The sequence below is a fragment of the Haliotis cracherodii genome, unplaced genomic scaffold (genome assembly GCF_022045235.1).
Source record: "Haliotis cracherodii isolate W230 unplaced genomic scaffold, xgHalCrac1.p SCAF_25, whole genome shotgun sequence".
Classification (NCBI taxonomy): domain Eukaryota; kingdom Metazoa; phylum Mollusca; class Gastropoda; order Lepetellida; family Haliotidae; genus Haliotis; species Haliotis cracherodii.
The window spans coordinates 6,047,462-6,066,432 of record NW_027266281.1 but is presented as its reverse complement, the minus strand read 5'-3'; the positions used below and the strand labels follow the sequence as shown (position 1 = coordinate 6,066,432).

The window sequence follows — 18,971 nt, the reverse complement described above, 5'->3', positions numbered from 1 at the left end:
GTAGTTCGTAGGGATGTTGTTTACTTTACCAAATGGTAAAGTCGACTTCAGGTTCTAACAGCCAATAATGACTGTGGCGCCTTTCCACTCTAATATCATCACTTTTTTATCAAACGTGTTATCTACAGATGCCGTAAACATCTTTAGATATTGTAGTTTAAAGTTTGTGGAAATATTCTGTAATATATTTATGGATTAACTGACAATGTACGATTCAATGTACGATGAAATTTTTCTTAAGCATGTGTTACAATTAGTAGAAGGGAATTGAATCTCACTCGTGGAACCGTCAGCTGTCATTTTAGAACAAAATAGTCACCCTTTGAAGACCATAGTTCTCGAGAACATATACGAAGGAAAAGTGATTTCGAGATATTCTCTCACCCAAAACGTAAACGTAGTCACTGCTACCGAAATTATCTGTTGATTTCTTTGGTATAAAAGGATGTACCTCTAAAAGTATTTGGTCTCTGATTGCATTTTGGTATGCCGAGACAAGACCTTGAATCTGGACGTCTGGAGCCACACCTTGAATCCGGACCTCTGGAGCCACACCTTGAATCTGGACGTCTGGAGCAACATGAAGTCGACTCTGGGTACTCCACCTCAGTTAACTTGGATCCATATGAAGTTGACAACTGCAGCTCCAGATACTCCACTTCAAACAACTTGCATCCACATGAAGTCGACAACTGCATCTCTGGGTATTCAATGTGAGTCAACTTGCATCAACACAAAGTCGACAACTGCCTCTCTGGGTATTCTACTTGAGTCAACTTGGATCCACAAAAAGTCGACAACTGCCTCTCTGGGTATACTATTTGAGTCAACTTGCATCCACACAAAGTCTACAAGTGCCTCTCTGGGTATACTATTTGAGTCAACTTGCTTCCACACGAAGTCGAAAACTGCATCTCTGCGTATTCTATGTGAGTCAACTTGCATCCACACGAAGTCAACAACTGCATCTCTGGGTATTCTATTTGAGTCTTGGATCCGCACAAAGTCGACAACTGCCTCTCTGGGTATTCTATTTGAGTCAACTTGGATCAGCACAAAGTCGACAACTGCATCTCTTGGAATTCTATTTGAGTCAACTTGGCCCCACGCCAAGTCGACAAGTGCAGCTCCAGATATACCCTCTTCTGTCAACTTGCATCAACACAAAGTCGACAACTACCTCTCTGGGTATTCTGTTTGAGTCAACTTGCATCCACACGAAGTAGACAACTGCATCTCTGGGAATTCTCCTTCAGTCAACTTGGACCCACGCAAAGTCGACAACTCTCACCTATGGGTTATGGAGTGTTACACAACAGAATTAATTTTGAATGGTCTAGGTCTATGTCGGGTGTGAGCACAGTCTGCGCTATCGACTGCTTGAAAACGGACTTTGAGCAAGTGTTATGTTCACTGCAGTGGAAATATCAAGTGTTATGTTCACTGCAGTGAAAAGCCCAGTGTTATTTTCACTGCAGTGAAAATATCAAGTGTTATGTTCACTGCAGTTAAAATATCAATTTGATGTTGACTGCAGTGATAACATCAAGTGTTATGCTGACTGCAGTGATAATATCAAGTGTTACTGTTCACTGCAGTGATAATATCAAGTGTTATGTTCACTGCAGTGAAAATATCCCTTTTCTCAACGTCAGAAAACTCAGGGTTTCTCACTGAAGTATGTATAATAAACACGTCTACTCCACATAAGCATGATATACGAAATACAGCCCTACGCCACACACTCAGCATAAAGTTCATGCCAAGCCGGCATTGTAAATATTTCATAGGCCGTGCTTGGACCTAAGACCTATACCGTATTCGACGTAATAAGCGCCCACGACGACATTTGCTGATATAGTGGCTGGTGAACAATCCCAATTAGCACCCCTTCAGATTGATCAATGTACACAAGACAAATTTATTCACTTGTAATACGCACTCGTATGCTATATACACCCTTAATTATGGGCAATAAAATTCTGGAAAAAATATATCTGTCGTACATAAACATTTCAGGCTGTCAGCATTACCATGAAATTTATCTTTCATCTCTGTTTTTTTTTTTCACCAAAATTATGTCTAATAAGAGCCCCCTATTTCTCACTTTGAGAGCGCCCTGGGCGCTTATTACGTCGAATACGGTATTTCATATGCCGTGTTTGGACTGTATGTTAGCCGTGAGATCTCAACAATTTATGTCAGATTGCTTGGGTCACGAGTGCATGTCTGTTGTTGAATTAGTCGTGTGACTTTGTACACCTCTATACCACATGATAAACTTTAAAAAAAACTTCACTCCTTGATCAACGGGGCTTTTGTTACAAAACTTATTGAACACAGATAAAGTTACATATCTATTTTTAGAGGTACAGGTCAGTTTGTCAAAAAGAAAACAAATGCCATCTGAAGTTTGAGATCTGAGATAATAATATGTGAAAAGCTGGACGTCCTCAGTGATAACATCAATGAAACATTTGGAGGCTGGACATTTTAGATAGAAGAAGGCTTCCCCATGGGCGCCAATTCTTGCTGATCTGTTCCTTGATGCATATGAATGGGAATTTCTGCTCGGATTGGCAAACGGTCTTAACAAGGTTATTTGCCAAGAAGTTTAAGCTTCTGGTATATCGATGATCTAATAACAATAACCATCATATAGCAAATTCCTTTCCACTGATTTACCCACCTGAAGGAGACCAGTGAGACCGCCTCGTGTTTTTCATGGTTAGATCTGTGAATAAAGATTCAGAGAGATAAAACACTCTCCCCATGACTAAATGACAGGAGGCATGACTTCAACTTTCCACCCTTGTTCAGAAGCTGCTTCATTAAGGTTACATTGTTCAAGACCTCAGTGGGGCTATAAGAAAGTTTTCGGTAGACATGTGGATGACATTACCAAATTTGTCGCATCAGTGACAGTGAAGCCTTTGCATGTGTTTGTGACGGGTGCCAGTTGTGTGTTAGGGTACGATCACCTTATGTCTTGGTTGGTTTGTTGTTTAATGCCACACTCAGCAGTATTCGAGCTATATGATGGTGGTCTGTAAATAATCGAGTCTGGACCAGACAGTGAATTTGAAAGTGTACATAGTGACAAAATCTTTGTGAAGTGTGTGAATGTTGCTAGTAAGTGGAAGCTACCATTTCACATATGATATAGTTCGAATCATACAACAGATTTTCTTTTATGATTATGAAAATGGGTTTGTGGTTTTAATTATCTGCGTTGAAAACAATTTTAGAACAGTGATAAAAGCTATTGTGTTTCTATGTACGTATTAATATTTCCTAAATTGAGATTAAAGTCTAAAGGGGGCAGAGTGATGTTTTTTCTTTCTTTATTTTTAGAGCCTGAGATATATTTTTTTCTGCTGAAAAGAGAGCTGACATTTGTTTGCGGCACAATTCAAATTCCTTCTATGGAAGGATGGTTAAACTTTTCTCACTGTTCAATAATAACAGAACAATGAAATGGGAGCATAATGAAGCATTTTATAAAATAAATAAAAATAAAAGACAATTTTTTACACCATGTGTAGCAAAACCCTGTCAACTTGACATGTTTGTACTCACATCTACTGGAGAAATGTAATTTTCAATTACTAAGATTCCATGTTGGATCTAACTCCTAAATAGTGTTACAAAGTGGTTGGGATATCAATCGCCTAAACACAATCACAACAATTTGATGAGTAATGCACGTGCTACATAACCCAGATCAGTGGAACTTGAGTTTGAAGTGAAAGTTTTGGACGGGAGACAGGCGATACTTCATCGTCGACATCAACAGATAAAAGACTCCTGTATGTGTTCAAATGGTTTTATTTGCCATATTGACTTCAGAAAATGCCCGATTTCATTAAAAAATGTTGAACATGCCAAATTACAAATCAATAGCGTGTGTGTCCACCTCTGCTTGCGATGCAAGCAACACATCTTTGTCTCATGGAATGGACCAGGCGTCGCACAAAGTCCTGTGGTATATCTGTCCATATCTGCTGGAGCATGTTTCGAAGTTCCTGGAGTGTCTGTGGAACATGTGGTTGACGTCAAAGGCGCCGATCCATCTCATCCCACATGTGCTCGATTGGTAGGAAATCAGGGGAGCAAGCCGGACAGGGGATGACATTCACGTTGTTTTGTTGAAGAGAATCCTGAAGAAGTCGAGCAATAGGAGGCCGGGCATTGTCATGTTGAAAGATAATGCCTGGGCCATGACAACGCAAAAACGGTTGAACAACAGGGACGATGATCTCGTCGCGGAAGCGCTGTCCATTGAGATTTCCCTCTACCACTATGTAATGGGTCCTCTGTCTTGCTGTAATCCCACCCCATGCCATAACACTGCCGCCCCCGAACCGATCTTCTTCCATGACACAATGATTGACGTAACGTTCACCTCGACGTCGGTACACTCGAATCCGTCCATCACTGTGGCTGAGGTGAAAACGAGACTCGTCAATGAATAGAGCTTGTCCTCACTGCAGACGTTCTTGATGGTGGTTTCCTGTTTCCTGTAGCCAATGCGTTCTTGTGACTTGATCCAATACATTTACTACAATATTGAAAACCAAACTTTACTTGTTTGAAAAATACATTAAAATATTCGTGTCACAGGAACTTTTGTTGTTGAGTATATTAAAAGTCTAAGTACACAGTAAAATGCATTTCTCCAAGCACAAAGATCAGTATTTGCCTCAGAGTTGTCAGAATTAGGACACACTCACTTACATCACCACAAAATAGGCACAGGTAACACCAGACCCATTAGGCTCCCATTGTAAAGGCAAAACACAGGAAAGAAGAATGTTCCAGACAGATGCAAGAAATGTTTGAAGCCAATATCACTAAGTCCGGTTCTTCTGAATGGCAATCTCCTATTGTCATGGTTAAAAAACGTGATAGGTCTTACTGCTTTGCCGTACATTAAAGATGCTTCAATGCAGTTACCAAACCTATATTTTTCCCTCTACCACCTCTGCCAATATTGTAGTGTGCTTGATTGTGCTAGAGGCTTTTGGCAAAAACCATTCCATCCAGATGCAAAACACAAGTCGGCCTCAATTACACCCGATGGTGTTTTTGGATGGAATCGCCCCCTTTCGGCATCAAAAATGCCCGTATGACATTTCTGGAATCTATGGCATTTCAGAGGTAATGTAGATGACATAATCTTTTCTTAAACGTTTTGGGAACACTTGAATCACCTCAAGGCAGTATTCCATAAGATCAAAGAAGTAGAACTCACTCTAAAAAAGAGTAAATGTAAATATACTACTTAGGGCATATCTTCAGAAAAAGATGGCATCCATGCCGTTCCTTCAAATATAGATTTATTCACAGAGATCCCACCATCTAAAACTGTCAACGACATGTTTCATTTCTTAGATTTGGCCTCGTAATATCACAAATGTGCAGCAAATTTTTCTGGCATTGCCTCCCCTCTATAGGCAATGCGTCTTTAGAATGAAGAAGACAGATGCAAGAAATGTTTGAAGCCAATATCACTCAGTCCAGTTCTATTGAATGGCACTCTCCCATTGTTATGGTTAAAAAACGTGATAGGTCTTACTGCTTTGCCGTACATTAAAAACCCTTCAATGCAGTTACCAAACCTATATTTTTCCCTTTACTACCTCTGCCAATACTTTAGTGTGCTTGATTGTGCTAGAGGCTTTTGGCAAAAACCATTCCATCCAGATGCAAAACACTAGTCGGCCTCAATTACACCCGATGGTGTTTTTGGATGGAATCGCCCCCTTTCGGCATCAAAAATGCCCCTAGGACATGTCTGGAGTCTATCTTCAGAAAAAGATGGCATCCATGTCGTTCCTTCAAATATAGATTCCCACCATTTAAAACTGTCAACAACATGTGTCATTTCTTAGATTTGGCCTCGTTTTATCACAAATGTGCAGCAAATCTTTCTTATATTGCCTCCCCTCTATAAACCCTTTTGAAAAATGATGCGACATATGCCAACAGACATTCAAAAAGGTAAAGCAAGCCCTTACAACAACCCACAGCTTTGCATATCCAGACCAAAACAAACCCTCCATCCTCACAACTGATACATCTTAATCTGCAAAAGGGTACATTTTAGGCCAACTTCATTCTCATGGCGTAACTTGGAATTCAAGTATCTTCCTGTTCTGTTTTAGGAAGAAAACTATGTTGATTGGTAATGTTTTGTTGCTCGTCAGTTATGAGGGTATATGATGCTCAATGGCCATTTGCCATCACAGTCAACACCTGTTATGACCTTTTAAATTGGAAGATTTGAAATGATTATAAATAAATAAGGGTTACAGGCATACTATCTCTAAGGGCCATGTCTCTCTGTATTGATAAGATGGCCGTATTGCGTCAATACTTTTTATTGGGGCTGACATACTTTTGTTTCAAACAGATGGAGGCTGATTTTTTTCATTGACACAAAATTACGAGCTGTTACTTAAAACTAGGAATATATGAGCAACTTCTCTTTCACTAAATCAATTGACACCATATGGACCAAACCACGGGCGTCTGTACAATCATGTGACTTCACGTGGGCAGTTCCAAACAGCATAAATGAGGTCTGTGTTTGATAATTGTCAGTAGCTGTTTGAAGAATCACAATGATGTTCTCCTCCAACTACTTCCCGTGCCTCCTCCTGGCCTTCCTCGCCCAACAAGCATCAGCCGGAACGCTCACTGGAAATTCATCAAATTGCCCAGTACCAGGTCGTGTAAACCAGAAGCTCCAAGTCCTCTATGACAGACTGGCCAACATTTCCAACGGCATTAATAGTGCCCTTGACATCATCGTTGAACAGTGTCCATGCCTGAGTAAGTAGCATTATGATATTTTCTTTAGTTGTATGAAGATCATTAAACGCTTTCTGTCAGCCGGAGGGGTGGTGTGGAGTTGTGGTGGGAAGCGGATGATTTGCGGTAGGAGGGGGTTGTGTGTGTGTTTGGGGGAGGGGGGGGGGGGGGTTGGGTTGGGGGTTCAGTGGTAGGTATAACAATGAAACGGCAGATACTTACAGTGAAGTCTATCCTATCTCAGCGACAAATTTCAACATGGAAGATGTGACCCAAAGTTTGATCGAAATGAAATTCTACCATGACATTGAAGAATGCTCGATTCTGACTGGTTAAAAAGAGATTGGTTTTTTTTGCTACGGATACCCCTTTTAAATACACTAAGACATTTCACACAAAAAACGTGCGCAAGAATACATCGATAGCCTACATATCAATTCATAAAAAAAATAGCTGCCAACCACTGTGAAAGGAATTGATATTTCCTCTGTTACACGCTTGATCTCTAATGCAAGCCAGGTCTCCAATACATGTCAAGTCAATGGCCCTCGCGAAATTAATACACGGCCTAGCGTCCAATTGAAGAAATACGGTAGATAACAGATGTCTTTGGTGACGAAATATTGTTCTAGGCCGTAATCCTGACTGCTTTGGTGATGAGATTACAAGAATCTATGAAGGCATATCTTTTGTATACAAATGAAATGTTTATGAAACTGTCAGGGAAATGTTGAAGCGAACAGACTGGAATAGGTAATTTCGATTATCATTGAAACAACCGACAATGAAAGTAAAATATAACATAATAAAAATGTGTTTGAAGAAACTTTATTTGTGACAACATGTTGTTTACAAACCTTTTTGTGTTTGATATTCATTGCTATGTCCACCGTTAGGATTTGGCAGGACTGTTTTTGAAAATCCATCAGAAAACAACCCTCCATTCGACAGGCCATGAAAACAATGTCCCGACATCACTGACGTCACAGCTTATCAAACGTGATGAAATTCATTACAGAACATGCACAATTAAGAACATCATACACAAACTACTATTTCTGGGCCACAAATGTCTCATTGCTTTCAAACTCTGGCTTTGAATCCGTGAAAGCTTATAATTGACAGGTCAAACCATGCAGATTCCTCGTGTCAAAGTACCCGGCTAGTCTGCAGCCTCAAAAAAAAGGCTGTTCAGTCATACCCAGTTTCACTGGTAATCATACTGTACCAGCAAGCTCTATCATTCCCAGTAAATCTACAGGTTAATGTTGAACCGCATCTTAGATCGGGGTTGTCATCTTGCTTCTTGCCAAGAAAAATTGGGCCGGGCGGGCCAGCGGGTAATACAAAAAATGTTTTGCAGAATATTAAAACGAAACGTTCATATCTAGGCAGATCTCAAATGTCCACAAACGTATAGTTTTGCTCATTTAATTGAGTTTGAATCAAAATGCATCTTTAACAATGCAATAAACTGACAATTATGATTACATACCGTGAGTCCTCGTAGAAAAGTCAGTGTCTTGACTGTGTGTTGTCTTTGATGAGAAATGACAGTGTTTTGTCTACTCTTTTTTCATTAATTACCACGGGTTGCCAAGTGGTTAAAGCGTTCGATCGTCACGCCGAAGACCCGGGTTCGATTCCAGACATGGGTACGATGTGTGAAGCCCATTTCTGGTGTCCCCCGCTGTGATATTGCTGGAATATTGCTAAAAGCGGCGTAAAACCATACTCACTCACTCATTAATCAACGTGTTGGGCATCCCTAATTAACTTTTACTAGTTCATGTCAAAACAACACAGGATGTTTACTGGAAGTGGATGTTCGCGAATGTCATAGGGCTGACACGACACGTGTTAATAACTGTCCTAGCTCTTCTAAAGTTACTAAACATTCTTCACATCTTAAGACTGGTATTATATCTACCCATATACCACTTTAGTGTCTTATATTGCGGTATTTAAAGAAACCACGGTGCTCAAACTGAAGCCCCTTTCCGTCTACATTCTCAACATAGTCCCTATCAGAAGTGTTCGGTCCGACTTAGCCCAAGCTGTCAAAATCAACTTAAACCTCACAGATGTATCATCAAATGTATTCACATCTACAAACTAGTTAAATATCTACCTATGTACCACTTTATAGTGTCTCAGATCGCGGTATTAAAAGGAAACAAGGTTGGGTCTGACTTGGCCCGGGGTGTCAAAATCAACACAGCAAATGTATTCACATCTATAAACTAGTATACTATCTACCCATATACCACTTTACAGTGTATCAGATCGCGGTATTTAAAGAAAACAAGGTGCTCAAACTGAAGCCCTTTCCCCTTTACATTCTCAACATATTCTCTATCAGAAGTGTTTGGCTTGTGTTCGGTCCGACTTGGCACGGGCTGTCAAAATCAACTTTAAACACAAAGATGTATCATCCCATTGTGTTTACATCTGTAGATTAGTATTATATCTACCTATACAACCCTTTATAGTGTCACAGTATATCGCATCTAAAGAAAACTGGTCCGTTAAAATCAAGCGCTTTTACTGTTTTTTCTCAAAGAAAATCTGTCAGAAATGTTCGGTCAACACCCTTGAGGCACCACCCTTAATGCACCGCCATTGATGGACAACCATTGAAGCAACACCCTTGAGGCACCACCCTTGATGCACCACCTTTGATGCACCACCATTGAAGCACCACTCTTGATGCACCGCCCTTGAGGTACCATCCTTGATGCACTACCATTGAAGCACCACCCTTGATGCACCACCATTGAAGAACAATCCTTGATACACCACCCTTGAGGCACCATCCTTGATGCACCACCATTCAAGCCCCACCTTTGAGGCACCACCATTGAAGCACCAACCTTGATGCACCGCCCTTGAAGCACCACCATTGGGGCACCGCCCTTGAAGCGCCACCTTTGAAGCAGCACCAATGAAGCACCATCCTTGATGCACCACCATTGATGCACCATCTTTGAGGCACCACCATTGATGCACCACCTTTGATGCACCGCCCTTGAGGCACCACCTTTTAGACACCAACATTGAAGCACCACCATTGAAGCACCACCATGGAAGCACCACCCTTGTTTCATCACCCTTGAAGCACCGCCATTGAGGCACCGCCCTTGAGGCGCCACCTTTGAAGCAGCACCAATGAAGCACCATCCTTGATGCACCACCATTGATGCACCATCTTTGAGGCACCACCATTGATGCACCACCTTTGATGCACCACCCTTGAAGCACCGCCCTTGAGGCACCGCCCTTGAGGTACCCCCATTGAAGCACCACCATTGAAGCACCACCATTGAAGCACCACCATGGAAGCACCACCCTTGAGGCACCACCCTTGAGGCACCACCATTGAAGCACCACCCTTGACGCACCGCCCTTGAGGCACTACCCTTGACGCACCGCCCTTGAGGCACCACCCTTGATGCACCACCCTTGATAGACCACCCTTGATGCACCGCCCTTGAGGCACCACCCTTGATGCACCATCCTTGATGCACCACCTTTGAGGCACCACCCTTGATGCACCACCCAAGACCCAAGTGAAATACTCTACCATCACGGCTGTTCTACAAGTCGTTCTGTCACTCTGTATGCAAAACTTTCTTGTTTGAGGCCTAATTGCCTTTGAACCATCAGCAAAGACTATAAATGGTGTCAATGGTTCAGAGATATACACACTACCTCCACAACTGTTTTAGCGGTTGCCATTCTTCCTCTCACGTAACGTGAGCATCTGTTCTTCTTTAAGGCAAATTCGCCTTTTAGCCTGCAGCCAACATTCCAACTGGTTTCTTGGTGCCGAGATGAATACACTACTTTCAAATCTCTTCTATGGGTCGCCGTTTTTACTAGAATGCAACGTGAGCATCAGTTCCTGTCTGTGACCAACTCGCCATAGATCCATCACACAAGGCCCCAACTCGTGTCGTTGCACCCATAGCTGAATACATTGCCGTCACTTCCAGGGATCATTCTTTTACTGCATATATTACACCAGCATCTGTTCTGGTTTGAGATCAACTCACCTGATTCGAACTGGCTTCTTTTGGCCCGAGATGAGTAGACTCTATACAAATCAATAAGTTTCCATTTTGTGAACCTTACTATCGGCAAATCAAGCCTGTCCTAGACACGCCAGAAGCCGATATTGTGAGCATCGGAATACAATATCCAATCAACCAAATCACACAATCTACCAAATAAACGAGCCTGACCATTCCATCCAATTTAGTCGTATCTTCCTTCTAGTCGTATCTTCCAATAGTATTGCAGTGACAAGATGCAGGTGATTGCAGTCCAGCTGTCTCTTCTTAATCCAGTTATATAACATTTTGATTTGATTTTGAAATGGTTTTCATTGAAGCCCCTTTACCCTCGCAAAGATAGCCTTGCAGGCCATTTCATCATCAGAGATCGCACAGTGAAGCGAGGTCGTCAGGAGAGTACCATTGTATGGATCTGATCCTAGGTCAGACGCCATGTTCACATGACCATCTTGGCCTTGAAGTGTCGTGTTGACAGATGGCATAGTTCATAGTGGGGAATATGTGTGGTTGTTGGATACCGTGGGCCACGAACATTTGCCTTGCCACAAGTATGTGTGTAAGATGTGACACGAGTGGACCTTTTGCTTGGGACAGTAAAATCGGAGGGAAGAGAGGCGAGTGAAAGGTCTGAGAAAGGTCAAGGGAAAAGATTGAAAGAATAATACTTAATGCATTACACATCCTTTGAATTTTGCAGTAACCGTAACTTTTCATTATGTAACCTACAATTGTAGGTATAATTATTTAAATATGCCTACCGACAATGATAAAAAATGATGTATTCTATGAATATTAGCTTCCGCGGTGATGCGGTCGTCAAACCAGCTCTTTTAATCAGAGGGGGTTTATTGTGATTTAATAGCCTCTGACTGACAAATCAGAATCGAGTAATTCCCAAATGCATGGTTGGATACGAAGGCTGTAGTATGGAGGTTGCTTGATCCACCACTTTTCGATTCTGTTGCATATAGTCTCTCCTGTAACATATGAAATGTTGCTTTGGATACTATAGAGACGCCTAGCACGACGTCCTATCTCACGGTGAGCATAAATACACAACCCTCGCTGTTGTTTTACGTTGGCTGCAGTCTATTCTGGAACTGAAAGTTTGAAAAACGGATTTTCTCAAGAATATTCACAGGTCAATCCTACTAAAAGTTTGTTATACATGTGTTGTCCACATGATGCTGTTATCGTGGACCTGAATGTCGGGCAAATGTAAGTGCTGTGTGGGGTTCTTTTCACTCGACCTGATGACCTCCCAATAATTAGTTCTGTGTTTCTGCACCACAGTGAAGTAAAGGAATGTAATTGAAGTGTTGTTTACTTTAAAATTGTGTTATCTATAGAAAGATAACTCTTAATTCTAGTATCTAAGGGTGAATCAAGGTTGGAATAGTCACTAACAACAAATCTGCATGTTTGTTGTAACAGGCGACAGAATGGAGAGTCAGAATAACATATGGTAATGATATGATCGGAATCTCAACAGTCATCATGTAACGACGACATTGGTCTTTTTCTGAAGCATCTTTGATGTAGCGCATATATTCAGGAGATTAATGAGTGGCCTTCGTTCATGATTTTATATTTTAAAAAATACAGAAATTAAAAAAATCTACCAGAATTAAGAAAATAATTGTTCGGGTGACCTTCGAATTAAGCAAAGACATTGTCAACAACTAAATACATTATGGCAAAAGAATTTAATGCAAAATTCTTTCTGATATATCTGATATACATTAAAAGCGATAAGATAATGTCCTTAATCTTATCTCTTCACTTAAAGAGGAATTCACAAATATTCTCCAGTGGACCTAGAATATATAGTTTTTATTGGCCGAGTTTATTTATCTATTTAGGGGCGGTCGGGTAGCCTAGTGGTTAAAGCGTTCGCTCGGTTCGATTCCTGACATGGGTACAATGTGTGAAGCCCATTTCTGGTGTCCCCCGTCGTGATATTGCTGGAATATTGCTAAAAGCGGCGTAAAACCATATTCACTCACTCACTATTTATCTATTTGGCTATTTTGATTGTGTAGCTTACAGTGGTAGCATGATGGTTACAAGTGTGTTCAATCACTATTCCGGCAACACGTGCAATACAACTGTTCTGAGTTGAAATATTCTCAGGTGTTTGTCAACGAAATACATTTCACATGCTATCGCACACAGAGAAGCGTCTGTAAATTATGTCAGAGAATCAAGTATTATTTCCAAATAATCTATTGTCTTGCAGGTGAACCCCCTGAGTGTTACCAAACAAGAGTCAACGCCTTCTTGACTGCCCTCCAAAACTTCTCCGCTGAAGTACAGACTGTCAAGGCCGACGCTCCACAAGACTGTCCGGATCGTAGGTCTTTTACAATCAAGAACAAGTATTTTCTTTATTGCAATATCATTATATATCCAGAAACGATAAATTCACTGACTTACTGCTGATGTGACTTGAACCTTGCTCTACAAACATCTAAGATAAGGTGACAGATTCAGTGGGTTTCAATCAGGCCATTAAAACGCTACTTGAGAAATGTGTTATTATTCATCTAAACTAAGTCAACAATAACTGATTACTGTTATTACAAAGCAGGCAGTTTTACAAAGTGACGGTTCTAGTGCAGAGAACTTGCGCAGGTTTAAGTAAAAGGAGGACACGTGTTTTAACTTTGGATAGTTAAACTTTCCATCACATGCCCATTGCCATTCAAGTTCATGTTCATGGCGTAACATTCATGACATCAGAAAGAATATAGAAATATGCAATCTTTAACATGTAATGTTTTGGGGTATCCTTTCTGGACGTTGTGCGTTGTGTGTGAGCTGATTGCCTCACACGACTAGAAAAGATACCAGGATACCCGGAATCTGTGTTACATAGTCAAGATGCATGTAGACATATCAGCAAATAAATATCAACTCATGAGATAATGTGGTTGACTCGGGTATGGCCTTACAGTCGTTACCTAAATCAAGTTTCAAAATGGTATGCCAGCGCAAAAAAAACCATGTCTTGTTGAGTTTAAGTTGCTGCTGTATACTTAAAGGTACCGGTGCAGTGTTTGTGGCGTCGTGTAATGGAACTGATGTTGTCGTCGTGGATCCTAACGGCTTCATCCAAAATGGCATCACTACAACTAATAATGTAGACGGATGGACATTGTCTGGCCCCCCAAACGAGATGTCCGACTATGCATTATCTTACTACGAAAACGCTGTTGTTTATGCAGTCGTATGTAAAGCCATGCCATCCGGGGTGGATACAAACATAGCAGCAGGGTTTGGTACGTTTGTGAGCATTATGTATTTTTGTTCAAAATAACTTATCAATTTGTATGTTGAGAAAATACCCCTGTTTGGACATGCAACCCACTCTTGTTCAAGATCACTAATGTTGCGAGTGGAGAGTTAGGGATGACAATCATTCACTGTCCCAGAAAAGGAACCGATGTGATTTTAGAATCGATGGCTTTGTGGGAACTTTGTAGATACACATAAACAAAAACATACTAGAATGTATTGTCCTGTGCTACAGCAGATGCTCACCACGAAGATGACGGATGCTGAGTTACAATGACTAAGGTTAAGAATTGCAGAGTTATGCCCCTTTTTGTCTTTGTGCATGTAGACATCGCCCTCGTGTTTTGACGTCATAGCGTAAAATTTGTTCTCACCACATAAAACAAGTACGTTTTTATGACGAATGTGTCACGTTATACATAATCATACAATTCTAATATATGTGTCATGATGTTGTTCGGATATATGACAGTATTTTGTTCGCTCACAGTTTACATAAAGCTGTCAAATAAACTTTACTTTTTCTATGTACGATCTAATAAGGCTACATATTTTAGAGGCTTTTTCGTTAGCCAAACAGAAACTTGGACAACAATTAACACTTTTTGCTTTTCAAACCAGTCTTTAATTGTCCATCATGGGGGTAAAAATTCAATAATATACAAGTCCGTTAAATTGCAAAGTCAGAGGTTGGTCCAGTGCCGCACAGCGTTGATTTTTAGAAACTATGTGTCTGAACATTAACTCGGCAACCAGGATTCTAGCGATAATGTAGTTAATCACAAGCTTTTTGTCAGATATCTCGCGAGACCCGTGTTGTATGCAACTCACCGCCGTGTGAATGCCGACTTGTATACAATTTCAGTTCGTGCAACTAATTGCATACAACAAGTTGTATACAACTACCCCTTTAGGAGATTAAATAACTGTAATATCGTATTACATTATACACATCTGTTTCTGATAGGTAATTGGAAAGATACTGCTATAATCCTGCCATATTCTTACAACTACCCTATTACACTTTTACATGTGATCTATACAAGTGAGTGAGTGAGCGAGTGGGTGGGTGAGTAGGATTTAACGCCGCTTTTAACAGTATTCCAGTTATATCACGGTGTGTCAGCTTAATTTGGGAGGAAAGCCCGAAGTGATGCAGGTCTCAGATGTTTATCGGATTCGAACCTACAATCATAGGTTGCTGGCGTGCCCAAGGGACGCAACTCTGCACAGCGAATCGCGGTGCCTTAGACGACTGGGCCACCTGTGCCCCCTTCTATACAAGCAAACGTTCCATTGTTTGACACCTTTATTGACACTTTTATTCTTTATCAGCCCAAATCTTAGTTTGTCATTGATTTGTTGTCAGGGGCAGCCATAAGAATTACTGGCGTTGCCTTCAATCCTGCCAACGGAGGCGTCCTTTATCTAGCCCTTATCATGACTGGTGGTCAGAATGGCATCTATACCTTGGACAGAGGAAGCACTGACTTCGGAATTGTCTTCTCATATGATGCCGATACTGGCAACATTTACATTTGTGGCGAGTATGTACACAGACTTACTTCTAGGACTTACAAGGACGTGTTGTGCATGATTGGTTTGGTTTGGTGTCATATCTATCTTTGTTTGTTTGTTTGTTTGTTTGCTTGTTTGTTGTTTAACGCCGCACTCAGCAATATTCCAGCTGTATGAAGTCGGTCTGGAAATAATCGAGTCTGGACCAGACAATCCAGTGATTGACATCATGAGCATCGATCCATGCAATTGGGATACGATGATATGCATCAACCACGTCAGCGAGCCTGAAAGCCAGATCCCGTTAGTCGCCACTAACGACAGGCATTGTCGCCAGGATCATGATATCACATTGCACAGGTCATTAAAAGAAGACAGATTGGAGGTTTGTTTGTTTGTTGCACTCAGTAATATTCCAGCTATATGACGGCGGTCTGTCATAAATCGAGTCTGTACCAGACAATCCAGTGATTGATATCATGAGCAACGATTCACGCAAATGGGATCGATGACGTAAGGATGAGCTGACAGGGAGTTGTCGGTTTTTTTTATGTTTACATTTATGTTGTGAGAATAGTTTATGGCTCTGTGTTCTTATTGCGTATTTAATATGTAACACCCTTAAGTAATGCGAGTGGTAGAGAATGGGCCAGGTTAACAACTGAACAATAGCTGATACAATATTGCTGCAGCTACCTGTACATGAGTGACGGTCAGAAGATCATCAGAAGACCACTCGATGGCACAGGCGCCTGGGAGCAAGTCTTGAAGTATTCACTGCCTCCTCTGGAGTTCGTGGTTCTCGAAGATGGTAGGTGCAATACAATTAATCAAATTATAATTCTGGGTTGGCATGTGAATATATTTTTTTCCGTTGCGTATGTCCACATGGAGACCATTTCGTCTGGACAACATCTTCGTAAATTCAGAGAGATATGCAATTTTACATAGGTCTGTGAATTACGCGGGGATGTAAACAATGCATGGTCACAGGAGACAGAGCGACACGCTCGACAAGGAGGGTGGTGTATCCAGCATATAACTCCTCAAACTTGACTCTGGTGACCTATACATGGTCACAGAAGACAGAGAGACACACCCGACAAGGAGGGTGGTGTAACCAGCATATAACTGCTCAAACTTGACCCTGGTGACCCACACATGGTCACAAAATTGACCTCCGGGCCGGATGTTATACTCCTTCAACAGGTTGCGAGTGTTTCTGTCACTATTTGGTCTCAACCCAGGAATTGTCCATACTCCGTGGCAGTTGGGTATCGATTGGACGGTGGCTAGTGATGAGCCTTGCCCTGCTGTAGAAAAGTGTTTTGATGTGAATCATTACCTAAGAGATCATACATTTAATCTACATTTCTCTGATACAAATCGGCGAGGAATGCTGACTGCTTGAGTTCTACTATTTCATGGCAATGCCTCTTCTCACACCTGGGTGCCCGGGTGGCCCAGTCGTCTAAGGTGACACTATTTGCTGTTCAGAGTTGCGTCCTTTGGGCATGCCAGAAACCAATGATCGTGGGTTTGAATCCCGGTTCACCCCGATTATGTTTCAATTGATGATGCTTGTCAGCACCATACCCGTGCTCGTGGGTTTTTCCAAAGTGATAAACGTCTAAGACCTGCATAACTTTGGGTTTTCTCCTAACGTCAAGTCGACACGTCGTGATATGTCTGGAATATTGTTTAAAGCGGTGTTAAACCCATTTCACTCACTCACTTTCTGATACAGGAAGAATTGTGTTCTGTGAAATATCCGGTGCCGTGTTGATATATGATCCTGCTGACAAAACATACCTACAGCTGAAAGAGCCTACCGCTGGTGATTGCTGTGGTTCAGTTAAAGTCAGCCCCTGTGATGATGACCTGATCTACATCGCAAACAAAAACGATGCGTGAGTAAAAAAGATTTTATGCGTTTTGAATATATACACACTAAACTTTCTTACTTCAAAACAAGAACAAATACATAATTGGCATCTTTATTATTCATAAGATTTGCTTTTGTTGGTAATTCAACTGTAGCGTTGAACAAATGTCTCTCTTGTGCGGAATTTTATGTCTTTGCCCCTTGTGCCGACCCCTTCTCATATCAGGCTGCTTGATGGCCAGGTAAGAGTGAGGTCTAAGGTGAGAGTTTGTGTCTTTCCTAAAATAAGTGAAAAATACCTGAAGATGAGTTCATAGTGGGTTTATTGTAATAGAACTGAATTGTGTTTACAGTCTGAACATGTGGCCTTGCATCGACATGGTATACTTTAGGGACCACCACGTGATATACTTGTAGTTAAAGGGGGTGAGGGATCACCACTTGATATGCTTGTAGTGAAAGGGGGTGAGGGACCACCACGTGATATACTTGTAGTTAAAGTGTGTGGGTGACCTGTTCATGATATACTTTTAGTTAAAGGGTGTGAGGGGCCTCGACATGCTATACTTAACTGCTGGACTAAATGGAGGTTTCTTCTTTCAGGGATATCGAGATCTACAATTCTACATCACTTGAATTCGTTGGTTCATTGACATACACCACGTCGACTCCCTCTCCATGCCCGTCTATTGCTTGTGATCCAACATTGTGGTATGAATTGTTACAATGTATTAGTTACTGTTACACATCCAGCAAGAACAACGACCAAGTAATTAACCACTAATAGAACATACAGTAATAGATTTTATATTGTTTTTTGTTACTTATATTGCTCTTCAAAACAGTTTGAAGGTTTGATTTGATATGATTGAGTTGTGACTGAAAATTGTTCAATCCTAATATTCTTCTGATATATCCACTAAAGAATTTTCGAATAAGGGTTATCATTCAAAACAGAATAATTCATTTTATTCACCAAGATGTGTCAGATATGTTTAGAGGAGATAACGTTTAGATACCGCCTCATCCGTTAAATGTTAAATTGTAATTCTGATGTATATTGTCTTGTTGCAGCTGTGCATAAACGGTATTCCAAGATGGTAAGTATTTCCTTGTTGATTCTTGTAGAGTACCCCTCAGCCATGACAGTTCTTCCCTTCAGTGTAAATGCATTGTGTTGTGTTCACTGTGGGAGATGGAGAAGCTGTTTTCATGATTTTATGAAAGTGGCATATTAATTGTATAATAATTGTGCGTGAGTGATCATTTGCACTAAGTATTGCAAGGTTCCAGCGATATTTGATCATCAAGATATTGTCAAAAATATATCTTATTTAGAAACTTCTGATCTCTATAAACAGCTACAAATCTAAAGGATA

General features: G+C 41.0%; 1 protein-coding gene across 1 annotated transcript; it reads left to right on the top strand.

Annotated features, from left to right (window-relative positions):
- The first annotated feature begins 6,626 nt into the window (after window positions 1–6,626).
- Window positions 6,627–18,676, top strand: LOC139472676 (uncharacterized). Its single transcript, XM_071255137.1, has 8 exons — window positions 6,627–6,837; window positions 13,132–13,245; window positions 13,937–14,173; window positions 15,559–15,736; window positions 16,400–16,518; window positions 17,455–17,617; window positions 18,196–18,303; window positions 18,667–18,676. The coding sequence occupies exons 1-8, from the start codon at window positions 6,627–6,629 to the stop codon at window positions 18,674–18,676; spliced, it is 1,140 nt and encodes a 379-aa protein (XP_071111238.1).
- Window positions 18,677–18,971: the final 295 nt, after the last annotated feature.